The sequence below is a fragment of the Salvelinus alpinus genome, chromosome 9 (genome assembly GCF_045679555.1).
Source record: "Salvelinus alpinus chromosome 9, SLU_Salpinus.1, whole genome shotgun sequence".
Taxonomy (NCBI): Eukaryota; Metazoa; Chordata; class Actinopteri; order Salmoniformes; family Salmonidae; genus Salvelinus; species Salvelinus alpinus.
In genome coordinates, this window is record NC_092094.1 from 17,785,773 (window position 1) to 17,805,882 (window position 20,110).

Consider the following 20,110-nt stretch of genomic DNA (forward strand, 5'->3'; position numbering starts at 1 on the left):
TTGGCACAGCAATCAATTTATCCGTCACGCTTCACTCTGATCCCTTTTGAGCCGTAATGAAAACAGACCTGGGTCCTTGTGAATGTCTCCCAACTCAGTGATTGATGGTTGAGTGGAATGGAGATATACCCCAACGCCACCAACCATCAGCTCTATCAACAGTTGAAAGAACGAAGACATTCACAGTGTGTTTAGATCCCGTAACCTGGGGGGTTAGGCAAGGGACGGCCTGTTCTCTCTGTTTAAGAGGGTAGATGCTGATGGTTGTAAGGCAGGATGACAGAGGGAGGAGACCCTGCTGGGTGGTTTGGAGGCCTCATTTGAACAGGGGTCCGCTGTACAGTCATCAGAGGGGGGGGGGGGGGCAGCACCAGCCCCAGCCCCTAAGCCATGCTCTGTCCTACTGATAGGGATGACCCAGAGCAAATACCAGTAGTCTCTGTACCAGGCCTAGCCAATGGGATCATACTGCAATGTATGCCTAGGAACCATCACGTTACAAGGACATACTGTATCTGAAACCATTTCAATAGAGAATATATCACAGCAGTACAATTGATCCTCAGTTCTCCGTTCAAGTATTTATTTATACGTGGCTAATTTGTACCATATGACATTTATTTTCTAACTGATGTTTACTGTACAAAGTTTTCAAAGCTAAATTATATTATATTTAGAATTCCTCTTTCTTAAAATGTAACAGTGTTTATATTTCCCTCCAGGACACTAAGCATAGAGGCTGATGCAGTAGTCTGTCGCCATGGCCTCAGATGCAAGTCACATGTTGGAGGCGGCCTTGGAGCAAATGGATGACATCATCGCAGGTAAAAGTGATTAATTGTCTCTTCCTACTACATCTAATACATTCTCCCACAGTTTATTATGGTTTTTTGATTCACCATTGAAAAGATCTGTGCATTTTCACACGGCTCTGACGTCAATTTGGAATATAAAACAAACTTGAGAAACAAGTTCACTTCTTTTGAAAGAAAGGTCCTTGCCTCATTATACCGTCTTTGTACACAGTGATTGGTTCAGGTGACATACTGTATATCAAACAGGTTTAACTGCTGGCGTGTGTGTGCTTGAAACACACCATGCCACTGCCAGGCAGGTTAAAGCTGAGAAATGGAGCAGAGTAAGCAAGGCTACCCTGTAAAGAAATGAGGTCCTGAATAAAACATCAGATCAGCCCTGCCTGTGACACACAGGAGGCTGCTGAGGGGAGGACAGCTCATAATAATGTCTGGAATGGAGCAAATGGAATAGCATCAAACACATGGAAACCATGTGTTTGATGTATTTGATACCATTCCACTTAATAATTACGACGGGCCCATCCTCCCTAATTAAGGTGCCACAAACCTCCTGTGCTGTAACAATTCCATAGACATTCAAACCAGTAGATAGTCATAGCACTGACGTCATCCACGTATTCCCATGGAACACTCCCGATGGTGCATGAAGTGGATCATATTGAATTTGAAATGGGTCATATTGCTGAAATGGCACAAAAATGGCACACAAAAAAAGGATCATGGTGAAAGTTGCCGAAACTAGCAAAGGATCATGGTCGATGTAGTTGTTTTCATCCTGCCTGAGAGAGCCTCCTCCCTCGTAGCCTACCGGCCAGTGATTGATCTATGTCAGCAAATGTTGTTGTCAGAATTAATCACTATTTAATTAAATATCTCGATTTGTGGCAATCTTTTAAAGAATTCACAGTGGGGATTAAACTGATCATAACAAACTCATTTTAGAGCCCAAAACCTTTGGGCCGTTCTGACGATCATCATTTTCGTAGGCTTTCAATGGCAGACCAGAGCTTTTGGCACCGCTAGGTTGCTACGCGGTAATAGACCAGCAGAGCTCATGACTTCCCGCTCGAGACTGGACACTGGGGGCCTGGACAGTTCCCCCTGTCATCCTCAGACTGTTTACTATAGACTCCATAGACTTGAACTAAGATGGGTTTGTAACACGTTAGACGGAATGCATTTCCAATTCCATTGAACTCCATCTCTTGAAGTCTTACTTTTTAAGTAAAATTCTAAACATCAGATTAGATTATTACATTTACTTGTTTTAAAAAATATTGTAATTAGTATAACAATTTAGTAAATAGTAGCAAAATGTTATTTTTCCCATATATACATCATCTCTATAACATGTAGGCTACATTAGCCTACGTTCTGTGGTCCCCATGAACAGAATACTAGACCCACAAGACTAAGCCACACGGTCAGATAAAACATTAACATGATACACACTGTGATAATGTGATAATATATTCCATTTAGCAGACGCTTTATCCAAAAAGGGCATTATCATAATTTTCACAATTTCAGAGTTTTATTTCCACCTCATAGTTTGGAAATATCATTAAAAAAAAGGAAAATCATGTTTTTGTCTTATTTACAGGCGAAGTTAGATCCGTCTGTTCTGTTATGATGTTCTTCCAAAATATGAGTGTGTTCTAATGGCATTTTCCTCTTTCTTGCATGTACACTATGAGTCCTATTTAGGGAATCTATGCAGCACTAGTGTGGTGGAAGGCACTGTCAAACATGGATAGTGTGTGTGCGCGTGTGTGTGTGGGCGTGTGCCTGTGTGTGTGGGGGCATATGCTCACATCCTATGTGTGTGTGGCTGTTAAATTAGGGGCAAGGCTTTGTAGGGGGTTGGGCTGAGTTCTCTGCAGCAAGCTCAGCTATTGCCAACATGATTGAACTCATAAAGGGTTCATGTTAAAGCAGTTGGTCATCTAAATAGAATGTGGGGGATGAAGCTCAACATGCCAGTTTGTGACTAAACGGATCAACAGAACAACTCAATGCTACATCAGCCTCTGTGGAGAGTGAAAGACATGCCACTCTGACAGCCGTTGGAATTGACCACAGAGTTTGACTTAGCCTTCTGTATTAGTGATGCGTGGGTTGACTCATAACCTGCTGTCCCCGCAGTTATATTCACGGGGCGGGCGGGTTTAGGGTGGGTTTATGATCATGAAATATTGTGTGGATGAAGGGTGAGCGGGTTGAATAAAGAGGGAAAAAAAGCCAATAAAATGTATTTCGATCTATGGGCTACATTGAGGTTTTTATTCCATAATTTTAGGCTATCGGGCATTACTGTGTAAGCCTAAACGGGTGGAGTTTAATTCAATAAGAGAAAAGCTGTGAAAGGAGAGTTGAAAATAAAGAGAAGGGCGGGCCAGAAAAGTAATGTTTGGGAAAGATTTGCTGAAGTGGTAAAAGAGCATGATGGAAGTCCTGGCTATGTTATATGTGATGATTGTGAGACGTTATACAAATTCGACAGTCACAAGATGGCGACTTCAAATAGGCCTTTGTCACGTTTTTTAAAATTTGTTTTATTCTATTTAACCTTTATTTAACTAGGCAAGCAAGTTAACTTCTCTAGGATAGGGGGCAGCATTTTCACGTTTGGATGAAAAGCGTGCCCAGAGTAAACTGCCTCCTACTCAGTCCCAGATGCTAATATATGCATATTATTATTAGTATTGGATAGAAAACACTCTGAAGTTTCTAAAACGGTTTGAATCATGTCTGTGACTATAACAGAACTTATTTGGCAGGCAAAACCCCGAGGACAAACCATTCAGATTTTTTGTTGTTGTTGAGGTCACTCTCTTTTCAATGGGCTTTCATTGGGAATCCAGATTTGTAAGGGACCTTGCTGCAGTTGCCATTGCTTCAACTGGATGTCAACAGTCTTTAGAAATTGGTTGAGGTTTTTCCTTTGAGAAATGAAGAAGTAGCCATGTTCAGAATGAGGCTCCAGTGAAGTGTACTGTTTGTTAGAGGCGCGTGACCAGAAAGCATGCTACACATTGTTTTCCTCCGGTATTGAACACAGATCATCCCGTCTTCAATTTTATCGATTATTTATGTTAAAAAATACCTAAAGTTGTATTACAAAAGTAGTTTGACATTTTTGGAAAGCTTACAGGTAACTTTTGAGATATTTTGTAGTCACATTGTCCAAGTTGAAACCGGTGTTTTTCTGGATCAAACGCGCCAAATAAATGGACATTTTGGATATATATCGACAGAATTAATCGAACAAAAGGACCATTTGTGATGTTTATGGGACATATTGGAGTGCCAACAGAAGAAGCTCGTCAAAGGTAAGGCATGAATTATATCTTTATTTCTGCGTTTTGTGTCGCGTCGGGAGGGTTGAAATATGATGGTCTGTGATTGTTAGCTGGGGTGCTATCCTCAGATAATAGCATTGTTTGCTTTCGCCGTAAAGCATTTTAAAAAATCTGACACGTTGGCTGGATTCACAATAAGTGTAGCTTTAATTTGGTATATTGAATGTGTGATTTCATGAAAGTTACATTTTTATAGTAATTTATTTGAATTTGGCGCTCTGCATTTTCACTGGATGTTGGCAAGGTGGGACGCTACCGTCCCACATATCCCAGAGAGGTTTTAAGAACAAATTCTTATTTACAATGACAGCCTACCAAAAAGCAAAAGGCCTCCTGCGGGGACGGGGGCCTGGGATTAAAAAATATATACAAATACACAATAAATATAGGACAAAACACACATCACGACGAGAGACAACACAACGCTACATGAAGAGAGACATAAAACAACAACATAGCAAGGCAGCAACACATGGCAACACAACATAACAACAACATGGAAGCAACACAACATGGTAGCAGCACAGAACATAGTACAAACATTATTGGGCAAAGTCAACAGCACAGGTCAAGAGGGTAGAGACAACAATACATCACACAAAGCAGCCACAACTGTCAGTAAGAGTGTCCATGATGGAGTTTTTGAATGAAGAGATTGAGATAAAACTGTGCAGTTTGAGTGTTTGTTGCAGCTTGTTCCAGTCGATAGCTGCAGTGAACTGAAAAGAGGAATGACCCAGGGATGTGTGTGCTTTGGGGACCTTTAACAGAATGTGACTGGCAGAACAGGTGTTGTAGTCAAGGGAATTGTAGCCTACTGTTCAGCAGTGGCGTGTATTCATGGATGCCAAGAGAAGCCAGGCTTCCCCAGAAAATGTACTAAGAAAAAAATAAGAAAAATGATATTCAGTTAACTTTCGTCTTTCTGTATTTCATCATTTTCCTTATATTCGCAAGAGGCTGAATATACTGTATCTCAACGGAGAAAGCATCCGAGCGAGCAAAACAGTGCCCCTCTGTCTCTATGTTTAGGCCATCTATCTGATGATGTCTGGTCCAAAAGAGTATGACATTGTTGCCACCCATAGCATTGAATGCAAGGGAAGCCAGCAAGCATTTGGCCTCCCTATATAAAAAAGTATAAAATAAATGTGAATGGTCCTGGCACACCAAAAACATGTGTCAAGGAAGCCAGATTGGATTTGGCGTCACTGCTATCAAATCGCATTGAGAGCATACGTTGACAGAAACAATAAAACATAAAAGTGTGTACTGTATGACAGTGATAGATAATTTCGTCAACATGAAAGAGAGGAGGATGGCATTTGAGTCTCACAAGTATGGTGTCAACATGTTTTCTTCTACTTGCATGAACGCATACACACACACACACAGAAATCAGAACCATGAACCATGCAGAGCCCCACCTGTTTAGAGTCCCACATTTTTAGCTTGCCTGTTTTGCATGTTATTTTGGCTTTAATATGTGTCACATATCAGTTTGCAAACAATGTAAAAAAAAAAATATATATATACAGTGGGGAGAACAAGTATTTGATACACTGACAATTTTGCAGGTTTTCCTACTTACAAAGCATGTAGAGGTCTGTAATTTTTATCATAGGTACACTTCAACTGTGAGAGAAGGAATCTAAAACAAAAATCCAGAAAATCACATTGTATGATTTTTAATTAATTAATTTGCATTTTATTGCATGACATAAGTATTTGATACATCAGAAAAGCAGAACTGAATATTTGGTACAGAAACCTTAGTTTGCAATTACAGAGATCATACGTTTCCTGTAGTTCTTGACCATGTTTGCACACACTGCAGCAGGGATTTTGGCCCACTCCTCCATACAGACCTTCTCCAGATCCTTCAGGTTTCGGGGCTGTCGCTGGGCAATACGGACTTTCGGCTCCCTCCAAAGATTTTCTATTGGGTTCAGGTCTGGAGACTGGCTAGGCCACTCCAGGACCTTGAGATGCTTCTTACGGAGCCACTCCTTAGTTGCCCTGGCTGTGTGTTTCGGGTCGTTGTCATGCTGGAAGACCCAGCCACGACCCATCTTCAATGCTCTTACTGAGGGAAGGAGGTTGTTGGTCAAGATCTCGCGATACATGGCCCCATCCATCCTCCCTTCAATACGGTGCAGTTGTCCTGTCCCCTTTGCAGAAAAGCATCCCCAAAGAATGATGTTTCCACCTCCATGCTTCACGGTTGGGATGGTGTTCTTGGGGTTGTACTCATCCTTCTATTCCTCCAAACACGGCGAGTGGAGTTTAGAGCAAAAAGATCTATTTTTGTCTCATCAGACCACATGACCTTCTCCCATTCCTCCTCTGGATCATCCAGATGGTCATTGGCAAACTTCAGACGGGCCTGGACATGCGCTGGCTTGAGCAGGGGGACCTTGCGTGCGCTGCAGGATTTTAATCCATGACGGCGTAGTGTGTTACTAATGGTTTTCTTTGAGACTGTGGTCCCAGCTCTCTTCAGGTCATTGACCAGGTCCTGCCGTGTAGTTCTGGGCTGATCCCTCACATTCCTCATGATCATTGATGCCCCACGAGGTGAGATCTTGCATGGAGCCCCAGACCGAGGGTGATTGACCGTCATCTTGAACTTCTTCCATTTTCTAATAATTGTGCCAACAGTTGTTGCCTTCTCACCAAGCTGCTTGGCTATTGTCCTGTAGCCCATCCCAGCCTTGTACAGGTCTACAATTTATCCCTGATGTCCTTACACAGCTCTCTGGTCTTGGCCATTGTGGAGAGGTTGGAGTCTGTTTGATTGAGTGTGTGGACAGGTGTCTTTTATACAGGTAACGAGTTCAAACAGGTGCAGTTAATACAGGTAATGAGTGGAGAACAGGAGGGCTTCTTAAAGAAAAACTAACAGGTCTGTGAGAGCCGGAATTCTTACTGGTTGGTAGGTGATCAAATACTTATGTCATGCAATAAAATGCGAATTAATTACTTAAAAATCATACAATGTGATTTTCTGGATTTTTGTTTTAGATTCCGTCTCTCACAGTTGAAGTGTACCTATGATAAAAATGACAGACCTCTACATGCTTTGTAAGTAGGAAAACCTGCAAAATCGGCAGTGTATCAAATACTTGTTCTCCCCACTGTATATATATATATAATTGAGTTAATAAAGCCGCCTATAAACATGGTCTCTTCTGTTGTATTGAGTAAGGCAGCTCCAAAATGCAGGTGTTTCAGTGCTTTCTGTGGTGATGTGGCAAGCCAGTGATTGGCTCAGTGTTCTGTCACTCATGGGGACAGTACGTCACCGCCACGTCTAAAGGTAGACCACAAAAATTCTAGCCCTTTGGGTGCTGCCATAGAGTTACATTAGAAGTGCCCATCCAAGAAGGCTCAAGGTCATTGGCCACAGATAAAATTACGTCAAATCACGTTATATGTACAGTAGCTTTGATTGGACATGTCAACATCATACTTTCAAAATCTTAGCTAGCAGTCATCATGAATCAAGTCGACAATCTACTGGCAAATCCTTTTTAATCCTTGTCATATGAAGAAAAATAATGAAGAGAAATTACAGATAAAAACGTATCGGTGCTCATCGGCCATTGGACATAAACATTACACAGCAAGTTGGAAATCACAAATTCAACAATGAATGGTTTGGAAGGAATCAGTGGCTGTGTGGTCCCAAATCTGGGATTAAGGGGCTCTTTTCCAAGTTTAAAGTGATAAACATCTAACATTGCCCATGCTGTCAGTGAAGCATGATTTGTGCCGCGCTCAAAACAACTGTTAACTTGGAACTGCGAAAACTTGACTTCAGTGAGTTCAAGACAACTGGGAACTCGGGAATAAATGAACTCTGACTGGGGAAAATACGTTTTGAACGGACATCCAACTCGGAATTGTAAATCCGGCCTCTTTCTAGAGCTACGACCTGAAGATCAATGACGTCATCATAATTCGAAGGACCGGCGCACCACCTTCCTGTTTAAGTGAGTACAGCACGACAAGGTGAGTCCAAAAATGTATTCTAATACTGCTGTGTAAATTATGTAATATGCCAGGGAGATATGTATACTGTAGCTAAGAAATTAATACTAAGGGTATGTTGTGTAGTAAGATGTTAGTAGCCCATGTGCCTCACCCTTAATTTCGCCTACTGTTCTGACTTGGTGGTGCACATGTAGCATATAACCTGTTTTACAGAAATGTAATCACTGAATATTGTAAGAGCTTTCATTGTCTGCTTATATGCCCCCATTATTTATCCTACGGTTCTGACTAGGTGTACAGGGAGAACACTGTAAGAACGGCCCATGTTCTGAATTCTGTCGCTGTACATTACAAGTGCTGAACAAATCGTTATATTGACTACTTCCATCCTAGCTCGCTCATTAATGACTCAATCGAAATTACGGATTGCCTCTTATCCAATTGTCGTCCCCTTATACCATAGTTTGTACATCTCAATTATCATTAGAAACCACATTTGTTTAAGCAAGTCAACCATATCAGCTATGTTTTTTTAAAGGCAGTAAATGAGGCTGAATGAACTGTTCCGCTGCCAGACAAGGCTCCGCTGATAGCCAGGTGTAGTGGTGGTAAGATGTTGGGACTGCTATTGGAACAGCTTTATGTAGGTCCTAACAGTTTGTGGGCACTGTTTGTCACCGTTATAGTGCAATTAATGTATTGTTTAGTGTTGTGTAGTGGCTTTGCTGGCATGCAATCCACTTTTTTCTTTTTTGCCCCACCAAGATTTACATGCTAAAATCGCCACTGGAAGAATGGACAGCCACATGATATTTAACGTATTGTTTTTGGTATCTTTTAGTTGTCACTGTATTAGACTAAGCATAGGTGATTTGATGATGTTGAAATGTTGAAGTTGAAATGGTGTTGGAATAGTGGAGGCAGCTCCTGTTTTCTTTGTGGCTTGCGGTAGCTCTCCGTGGTTCTAAATCAATAGTTGTTTAGCTGTCCGAAAATGACGGAAACATTAACTTGCTTGACCATGCTGTAGGTCATGTTACTGTTTGTTACATGCAATATGCTTTGTGGACTTCACCGGACAGAGGTTGCTCTCTGGTTTTGTGATGAAACAAAGATGTGGTTGAATTTATTCAGTTTTACCAAATTTTTACCAACATGTCACATGTGCAACCAGAGGGAAAAAAACTCTAGACCACCTTTACTCCACACACAGAGATGCATAAAAAGCTCTCCCCCGCCCTCCATTTGGCAAGTCTGACCATAATTATATCCTCCTGATTCCTGCTTACAAGCAAAAACTAAAGCAGGAAGCACCAGTGAGTCGCTCAATACGGAAGAGGTCAGATGATGCGGATGCTACGCTACAGAACTGTTTTGCTAGCGCAGACTGGAATATGTTCCAGGATTCATCCAATGGCATTGAGGAGTATACCACCTTTGTCATCGGCTTCATCAATAAGTGCATCGACGACATCGTCTCCATAGTGACCGTATGTACACATCCCAACCAGAAGCCATGGATTACAGGCAACATCCGCATCGAGCTAAAGGCTAGAGCTGCTGCTTTCAAAGAGTGGGACACTAATCCGTACGCTTATAAGAAATCACGCTATGCCCTCAGACAAACCATCAAACAAGCAAAGCGTCAATGCAGGATTAAGATTGAATCCTACGACACCGGCTCTGACGATCGTCGGATATGGCAGGGCTTGAAAACTATTATGGACTACAAAGGGAAAACCAGACGCGAGCTGCCCAGTGACGCGAGCCTACCAGATGAGCTAAATGCCTTTTATGCTCGAGGCAATCAACACTGAAACATGCACTAGAGCACCAGCTGTTCTAGATGACTGTGTGATAACGTGCTCGGTAGCCGATGTGAGCAAGACCTTTAAACAGGTCAACATTCACAAAGCCGCAGGGCCAGATGGATTACCAGGAGGTATACTCAGAGCACCCGCGACCAATCGGTAAGTGTCTTCACTGACATTTTCAACCTCTTCCTGACTGAGTCTGTAATACCTACATGTTTTAAGCAGACCACCATAGTTCCTGTGCCCAAGGAAGCGAAGGTAACCTGCCTAAATGATTACTGCCCTGTAGCACTCACGTCGGTAGCCATGAAGTGCTTTGAAAGGCTGGTCATGGCTCACATCAACAGCATCCTCCCGGATACCCTAGACCCACTCCAATTCGCATACTGCCCCAACAGATCCACAGATGACGCAATCTCAATCGGACTCCACACTGCCCTTTCCCACCTGGACAAAAGGAACACCTATGTGAGAATGCTGTTCATTGACTACAGCTCAGTATTCAACACCATAGTGCCCACGAAGCTCATCACTAAGCTAACGACCCTGGGACTAAACACCTCCCTCTGCAACTGGATCCTGTACTTCCTGACGGGCCACCCCCAGGTGGTAAGGGTAGGCAGCAACACGTTTGTCACGCTGATCCTCAACACTGGGGCCCCTCATGGGTGTGTACTTAGTACCCTCCTGTACTCCCTGTTCACCCACGACTGTGTGGCAAAACAAGACTCCAACACCATCATTAAGTTTGCTGACGACACAACAGTGGTAGGCCTGATCACCAACAACGATGAGACAGCCTATATGGAGCAGGTCAGAGAACTGGCAGTGTGGTGCGAGGACAATATCCTCTCCCTCAATGTGAGCAAGACAAAGGAGCTGATCGTGGACTACAAAAAAAGGCGGTCCGAACAGGCCCCCATTAACATTGACGGGGCTGTAGTGGAGTGGGTCGAGAGTTTCAAGTTCATTGGTGTCCACATCACCAACGAACTATCATGGTCCAAACACACCAAGACAATCGTGAAGAGGGCATGACAACGCCAATTCCCCCTCAGGAGACTGAAAAGATTTGGCATGGGTCCCCAGATCCTCAAAAAGTTATACCGCTGCACCATCGAAAGCATCCTGACCGGTTGCATCCCCGCCTGGTATGGCAACTGCTCGGCATCTGACTGTAAGGCGCTACAGAGGGTAGTGCGTATGGCCCAGTACATCACTGGGGCCAAGCTTCCTGCAATCCAGGACCTATATAATAGGAGGTGTCAGAGGAAAGCTCATAAAATTGGCAGCTACTCCAGTCACCCAAGTCAGACTGTTTTCTCTGCTATCGCATGGCAAGCGGTACCGGAGCGCCTATTCATTTATTATACCTGTGTCCATATTATGCATGTGTTTCTAGTAGTTAGACCATATGGTTCAAGATAAAATAGCCTAATTATTGAAAAAAGCATCTAATTAAGAATGGGATTATTTTCAATTAAGTCTAGGACCAAAAGGATCCTTAACAGCTTCTACCCAAGCCATAAGACTGCTGCTATTAATTAATCAAATGGCCACCGGACTATTACATTGACCCCCCCTCCATTTGTTTTGTACTCGCTGTTTATTATCTATGCATAGTCACTAAACCCCTTCCTACATGTACAAATTACCTCAACTAACCTGTACCCCCGCACGCTGACTCGGTACCGGTACCCCATGTATAGAGCCTCAATATTTTTATTTTTTACTTTAGTTTATTTGGTAAATATTTTCTCTTCTTGAACTGCACTGTTGGTTAAGGGCTTGTAAGTAAGCATTTCACAGTAAGGTCTACAGTTGTATTCGGCCCATGTGACAAAGTTTGATTTGATTTATTCTGCCACTGTGTCTTCTTATTGTCTCTGCCTTTAGGCCTACTGTATATATCACGGTCGCAAGGCATATGAACTAACAGGTTATTGATCAAACAACGCAGTTGTCACAACACACAGGTTGTAATATTGCTTTTTTTATGGCTTTCACAGTGATGTTACCCAAGCACCGCTACTGCAGTGGGGTGAAATGGAAATCTGAACACTGACTGTAGGTCTATAACCTCTCACATAGCTTTAGTATGAACTCCTACATAATTAAGCATTTCTTGTAGTAAAATTATAAACCAATTGTAGGCTACATTTCGATACGGGAACAGGAGAATTTCTTTCTTTCAGCATCTTGAGTGAATGTGCAGTTAGATACCATCTGTAGTGGTCCTATCTTTATCAGCATCATAAAAGCTGATAGTGTTTCAAGCACATAAAATATGCATCCAAGCCGAACTGAAAACTTCCCAGAAACATGTTGGGTCGTTTTCACAGCTTTCTATTTCCTTACAACCGGTCAAACTGATGCCATGTGGAAATGTTGCACAGAAAGATTTTCCTTCTTTTTTTGTTGAGTTATTGAATTTTATCCCGGTTCCAAAACGGCTTTGGTCTATGAAAGAAGTGGAGATGACAGAGACCTTTACTGACGTTAACTAGATTGAAGCATTCATTCAGACAAGTTAACAAACGGATCACTGACCATTTCAAATCCCACCGTACCTTCTCCGCTATGCAATCTGGTTTCAAAGCTGGTCATGGGTGCACCTCAGCTACGCTCAAGGTCGTAAACAATATCATAACCGCCATTGATAAGAGACAATACTGTGCAGCTGTATTCATCGACCTGGCCAAGGCCTTCGACTCTGTCAATCACCACATTCTTATCGGCCGACTCAACAGCCTTGGTTTCTCAAATGACTGCCTCGCCTGGTTCACCAACTACTTCTCAGATAGAGTTCAGTGTGTCAAATCGGAGGGCCTGTTTTCCGGACATCTGGCAGTCTCTATGGGGGTGCCACAGGGTTCAATTCTCGGGCTGACTCTCTTCTCTGTATACATCAATGATGTCGCTCTTGCTGCTTGCATTCTGTATACTTCTGGCCCTTCTTTGGACACTGTGTTAACTAAACTCCAAATGAGCTTCAATGCCATACAACTCTTCTTCCGTGGCCTCCTGCTCTTAAATGCAAGTAAAACTAAATGCATGCTCTTCAACCGATTGCTGCCCGCACCTGCCCGCCCGTCCAGCATCACTACTCTGGACGGTTCTGACTTAGAATATGTGGACAACTACAAATACCTAGGTGTCTGGTTAGACTGTAAACTCTCCATCCAGACACACATTAAGCATCTCCAATCCAAAATTAAATCTAGAATCGGCTTCCTATTTCGCAACAAAGCATCCTTCACTCATGCTGCCAAACATACCCTTGTAAAACTGACTATCCTACCGATCCTTGACTTCGGCGATGTCATTTACAAAATAGCCTCCAACACTCTACTCAGCAAATTGGATGCAGTCTATCACAGTGCCATCCGTTTTGTCACCAAAGCCCCATATACTACCCACCACTGCGACCTGTATACTCTCATTGGCTGGCCCTCGCTTCATATTCGTCGCCAAACCCACTGGCTCCAGGTCATCTATAAGTCTTTGCTAGGTAAAGCCCCGCCTTATCTCAGCTCACTGGTCACCATAGCAGCACCCACTCGTAGCACACGCTCCAGCAGGTATATTTCACTGGTCACCCCCAACGGCAATTCCTCCTTTGGCGGCCTTTCCTTCCAGTTCTTTGCTGCCAATGACTGGAACGAACTGCAAAAATCACTGAAGCTGGAGACTCATATCTCCCTCACTAACTTTAAGCACCAGCTGTCAGAGCAGCTCACAGATCACTGCACCTGTACATAGCCCATCTGTAAATAGCCCATCCAACTACCTCATCCTCATACTGTTATTTATTTATTTTGCTTCTTTGCACCCCAGTATCTCTACCTGCACATTCATCTTCTGCACATCGATCACTCCAGTGTTTAATTGCTATATTGTAATTATTTCGCCACTATGGCCTATTTATTGCCTTACCTCCCTTATCCTACCTCATTTGCACACACTGTATATAGACGTTTCTATTTTAGTATTGACCGTATGTTTGTTTATTCCATGTGTAACTCTGTGTTGTTTGTGTCGCACTGCTTTGCTTTATCTTGGCCAGGTCGCAGTTGTAAATGAGAACTTGTTCCCAACTAGCCTACCTGGTTAAATAAAGGTGAAATATAAATAAATAAATAAATATATCGATATGTGACATTATTCTGGTGAACAAGGGTTTATTTAGTCTTCTAGGGCACTGTTTCCCAACCCTGGTCCTCCAGTACCCCAACAGTACATATTTTCATTGTAGCCCTGGACAAACACATCTCATTCAGCTCATTGAGGGCTTGATGATTAGTTGACAAGTTGAATCAGGTGTGCTTGTCCTGCATTACAATAAAAATGTGTACTGTTGGGTGTACTCGAGGACCAGGGTTGGAAAACACTGTTCTAGGGCAACATATAGCCTAATGACAGAAGAGAAGCTGCGTGTATCTAATTAGTAATAAATAGCTTAAAACATTTCCAGAATTATAAGCAGAAACATATCTAAATCAGGCAGAAAAAAATCCTGCACCCCCTGCCTATAGCTCCGGCCTCAGATTCTCATTTTATCACATAAAGTCAGGTGGTTGTGGATGGGTTACTAACAATTGCGGGCATGGTGCGAGTGAACAAACAGCTGACCCGAGCACCACTATTCAGTATGTAGGGGAATGTCACAGCTAGGGTTGCAAAGGGATGGTATATTACTGGAAACTTTCAAAGTTTACCATTAAACTACCAGAATGTTTGTATCTTTCAAGGCTTGAATTTCATTTATCACAAGACATCTGGTTGCCCTTTTGGGTACTTCAGATTATCACAGGTGTCTGTAATCATCTCTGGCCCTCTGTGTGGCCTTATTACATGTAAAATATATGAAATAATTGAAAAAATTAAAGAATGACAACTCTGTAAAACATCGTAACTATAAACCATACATTTAGTGAATACCATTGGTGTTTTATATTAGTGTTTTAGCATGAAATATCAGTAATTATTTTTACAAACGGTTATTTATTTTACTATGTCAATATGTATTTGTTGTCAATGTTCTGGCATCAAACTGTTGGCAGTTGAGAAGAGTTGCAGAGGTAATTGAAAATAATCCCATTCTTAATTAGATGCTTTTTTCAATAATTAGGCTATTTTATCTTGAACCATATGGTCTAACTAGTAGAAACACATGCATAATATGGACACAGGTATAATAAATGAATACTATAGATTAAAAAAGTTATTCAAGTATAAATTACCAAAATTACAATAGATTGCCATATATTTTCTGTTAATTACCAAAATTACTGAAGATTCTGGTAACTTTGGTAAAATACCGGTAGTTTTGCAATCCTAGTCAAAGCAGTGTTTTATTGTGTAAATCTACATACATCTTGTCTGAGATTCATGCCATTGGTCTTTCCCTTTTTGTCAATTCACCATGACAAGAGATCGGGATCAACAGTCACCTTGACTGATCAAGGTGAAAACAAGTTAGCCTCAAGGTCTAAATCAGGATATTCACAAGGTAATCATTGCTATTACCACAATAAGATCTGGTCAATAACAATTAAAGTTAATTACTTTACTGTTGCCAAACATTATCTCATATGCAGCCTATATTTTCAAGGACTACAAATAGAATATAATCAAAATGTAATTACTGCAAGGAATCTCAATCATCAACAAGGCATTAGTCCCAATCGTCAGCCATATTTTGAGATACTGGTCTGATTACATTTGAGTATTAGGACATCGTTTTCCGTAATAGTATATGCTGGAAATATCTCTGAAAGGCATTTGACATTTAATATAATATGCAGGTAATGAGTTGCTGCAGCAGTGATGGACTTGAAAATATGCCACCTACTGGTTATTGCTGGAGCATCTGAATCAGATGAGAGATACTCTATTATTATAATCTTGAGTTTAATAATTGGTTTCTTTGTGTTTTTCACTTATTGTCAATTTATTTTAGGATAATAAATGTTATGTGTGTTATATGGATAGTAGTTGGAAACCTCAACCAACTCCAAACCATGCTCACACAAAGAGAAGTAAGTACTACACTACTGTAGAACTGAGCTGGCCTGGTAACTTGTTTCAGGCATTTTATTGAACAAACATGTTTTGTATCAGGCTTGTGATCTGAATAAAGCTAATTATATACTAGATATTAGATGAACAATAAACAGGGCTATTTGGCTGTAGATACCCATAGTTATGATATTTTTAGCGAGATGCAGTTGAGCATGCGTGAATAATCCGTTCCTCTCTGTGTCCGTATGCGCATTGGCCCTCAGGCAGGCACAGGCATATTTACGGAAAATCTAGTTTTTTTTCAACATCGTGTTCTTCTTAAATTTTCCTCAAAGTCAAGCCAACCAAAGCATGCACTCAATGTACCATCGTTTCTTTGTATGTTTTTTTTGTGAAAAGAAGGCTGTTTGTATATATGGATATGGACTGGTCCCAGATCTGTTTGTGCTGCATGTCATGACATTGGCCATAGGAGTTGGCAAGACAGCACACACATATCTGGGATCAGGCTAGTCCTACCAAGACTACTGTTTTTTCCTTTCAATTAAGACCTAGACAAGCAGTGAGGGGAGTTTTTTACTAATCAGTGACATTAATTCATCAATCAAGTACAAGGGAGGAGCGAAAACCCACAGACACTCGGCCCTCCGTGGAATGAGTTTGACACATGTATTAGCCGGGGGACAGAACCCTGTTCCTGGAGAGCTACCCTCCTGTAGGTTTTAACACCAACTATCAGGTTTCAGGTATGACCACATTGCAGACAGTGTCGAAGTAACAAAAGTATTTCTAGTACAGGGGCAGGCAAACAACAAGTCAAGGACAGGCAGAGGTCAGTAATCCAGAAAGAGTGCAACAGGTCCAGAACGGCAGGCAGTCTCAGGGCAGGCAGGGTTCAATAATCCAGAGAGGTGTGGCAAGGTATAGAATGGCAGGCAGGCAGGCAGGCTCAGGGCAGGCAGAAAGGTCAAAACTTGGAAAGACAAGAAACCAGGAACAAGAACAGCCAGGAGCAAGGGGGCAAATGATGGTAGGTATTTAGAAACAAAATAGAACTGGCAACAGACAAACAGAGAACACAGGTATAAATACACTGGGGATAATGGGGAAGATGGGCGACACCTTGAGGGGGGTGGAGACAAGCACAAAGACAGGTGAAACAGATCAGGGTGTGACACCAACCCTGTTCCTGGAGAGCTACCCTCCTGTAGGTTTTAACTCTAACCCTGTTCCTGGAGAGCTACCCTCCTGTACGTAGGTTTTAACTCCAACCCTGTTCCTGGAGAGCTACCCTCCTACACGTAGGTTTTAACTCCAACCCTGTTCCTGGAGAGCTAGCCTCCTGTAGGTTTTATTTCCAACCCTGTTCCTGGAGAACTACCCTCCTGTAGGTTTTTGCTCTAACCCCAGTTTTAACATCTGATTAATCTAATAATCAACCTGATAATTATTAGAATCAGGCGCACAAGATTAGGGTTGAAGCGAAAACCTACAGGATGGTAGCTCTCCAGGAACAGGGTTGGAGAGCCCTGCTAACCTACAGGAACAGGGTTGGAGAGCCCTGCTAACCTACAGGAACAGGGTTGGAGAGCCCTGCTAACCTACCGGAACAGGGTTGGAGAGCCCTGCTAACCTACAGGAACAGAGTTGGAAAGCCAGTGAGTAAAAAAACACAACATGGAAACACCATAAATCACAATGGTAGCAGGCAGGTTTCTTTCCAGTTTATTGATTTTGGACGTCTTCAATGGAATCCGTGTTCATATGGTTTCCTTGGAGCATACTGTAACGATACGCTAACATGCTCCAGATGTCTGAGTGTTTATGGAGGAAGTTTAACTTGCTCTCCAGCTCCCAGATGATGATGAAGCTGGAACAGACATTAGCTTAGTGAGCAGATACAGGTGACACGTGGACGTATAGTATAAAATAGAGGGAGCTGACTGGGTCAGATTCTGCGATAGATATTTATATGTGCTGATATACAATCTTGTCCAGGATAATGACTCTTTGTGCTCTGTCCCCGGCAGGCTCCAAGGCTTCAGCCGAGTACACCAACGGCCTGTTTGAGCTGGGCTCCCCAGGTAGCGCAGGGCCCCTGCAGGTGCTGCAGCTGGTTGAGGACCTGAGGCTGGCCCTGGAGCTGCAGCCCAGAGAGGAGGAGAGGAACACCCTGAGGGCCCAGGTCCCCAGCAGCACTGCTCACATGCTCATGGACTGGCTGGACATGGACAGGGGCTCAGACAGGGGCTCGGTGAGTAGCAGGGAGCACACCTGGGTCTATGGAAACTATTTCTTCATTACTTTTGTCAACCATCTCTACCAACCATAGTCATCTTTCTGTGTCTAACAATATAGTCTATAAACAGATAATATAGATTATCATTAGTTCATTATTTGCTCAGAATCCAAAAATGTCCTACTCATTAGCAGTGCACTATTTATTATTGACGTGGCATGATGCCGATAGTGTTGGGGTTGTTTGCAGGCCAATAAATATGTGGTCTGATTTACTTCTACTTGAGGCATGTTATCTCTGGGATTCACAGATGTGGGAGAAACTTCCAAAAAGTTGTAGAAAAGTCAGCCAGCTGTTTGCTGTCAAAAGCCTTTCCATTATACACCATTGGGTTCTTTTTTCTCTCTCTTTGTAACACATTGAAGGAGAGAGGGTTGATTCATTGCAGCAGCTGTGTAGGAGTGTTGAACAGACCTAGAACTATTCCTGGGTGCTGCTATGTCTTAGCAGGGCTGTGTCTGGGACTGTGTCTGGGACTGTGTCTGGGACTGTGTCTGGGACTGTGTCTGGGACTGTGTCTGGGACTGTGTCTGGGACTGTGTCTGGGGCTGTGTCTGGGGCTGTGTCTGGGGCTGTGTCTGGGGCTGTGTCTGGGACTGTGTCTGGGGCTGTGTCTGGGACTGTGTCTGGGACTGTGTCTGGGACTGTGTCTGGGGCTGTGTCTGTGGCTGTGTCTGGGGCTGTGTCTGGGAAAGACTGTGTGTGACTGTGTCTGACTCTTTCTTACTGGGACTGGGACTGTGAGCAGGTCTTATTTTGGCCCTGGCTGGGTCTCTCTCTGGGAACTAAGGCTGGCCGTGTTTGAAAGTCTCAATGTGTTCCTCAGAGACTCCTAATAGGACTGAGCTCAACTTCCTGCCCTACTCCCTCTTCCCACTCTCCCGCTCTCCCTCTTTCTAATCACTCCTCTCTTCTTTTCCTCCTACTTTCCACACTCACGGTTCTACTCTCTCTACTCACTACACTCACTCTGTTTGCTCTGTTCTGTCAGTCTGGTCACCTCAACACACCTGAAGCCCTCTGGGGTGTTAGGGGGTAAGTCTGAATCAATTCTTCATCTGTTCACTCCCACATGAAAAAATACTATAGTGTATACTATGGTAGCATTACTATAGTATTCACTGTAGTATTTTTGCTGACTTTACTGTAGTATTCACTGTAAAAACATGACAGTATTTACTGTAGTATTTACAGTTTACTATAGTATAAATAATATATTGTAATATTTACTGTAGTGTTTTTGCGGACTGTAGTATACTGTAATATTTACTGTAGTATTTTTTTTCTTTGACATAGAAGTAGGGGGCTTTCTCCTTTTCCATAACCTGTAATTAGGTAGGTAGAACTGGGTTCTGAACGGAGAGTTCCGAGCTTCTGCTCTTTTCCATAACCTGTAGGTAGGTAGGGAGGGAGGGAGGGAGGGAGGTAGGGAGGGAGGTAGGGAGGGAGGGAGGGAGGGAGGGAGGGAGGGAGGGAGGGAGGGAGGGAGGGAGGGAGGTAGAACTGTGTTCTGAACGGCGAGTTCAGATCTTCTGCTCTTTTCTATAACCTGATGATCGATGGATACTACTGTGTGTAGTATACTATTCTACAGTTTACTGCAGAATTCTATAGTAAGTAATGTAGCATTCTATAGTAAACTGTATTATTTCTTTATGTGGGCTGTTCAGCTGTCACAGTAAATCGAGCTCTTAGCCTATAGATTTTTTGATAAATATCACGCTTGTTTCTGAGTTGTTTTCTCTATTTGTTGGCTGTCTGTGAAGGTTTTTCATGACCAGGTTTACGAGGGTATGT

The 20,110-nt window shown here is 42.6% G+C and overlaps 1 protein-coding gene across 20 annotated transcripts in view; it reads left to right on the forward strand.

Annotated features, from left to right (window-relative positions):
* The window catches only part of ppfibp2b (PPFIA binding protein 2b), a 94,778-nt gene that overhangs the window by 23,182 nt on the left and 51,486 nt on the right, over positions 1–20,110 (forward strand). For 8 of the 20 annotated variants that reach the window (XM_071416232.1, XM_071416231.1, XM_071416242.1 and 5 more), the window contains 2 exons: positions 723–824; positions 18,045–18,268. In XM_071416232.1, the coding sequence (XP_071272333.1) occupies positions 761–824; positions 18,045–18,268 (288 nt within the window). In that variant the 5' untranslated portion in view covers positions 723–760. Of the gene's footprint in view, positions 1–703; positions 825–18,044; positions 18,269–19,199; positions 19,349–20,110 lie in introns of those variants that run through there. The other 12 variants (XM_071416236.1, XM_071416235.1, XM_071416237.1 and 9 more) reach the window with 5 other exon arrangements.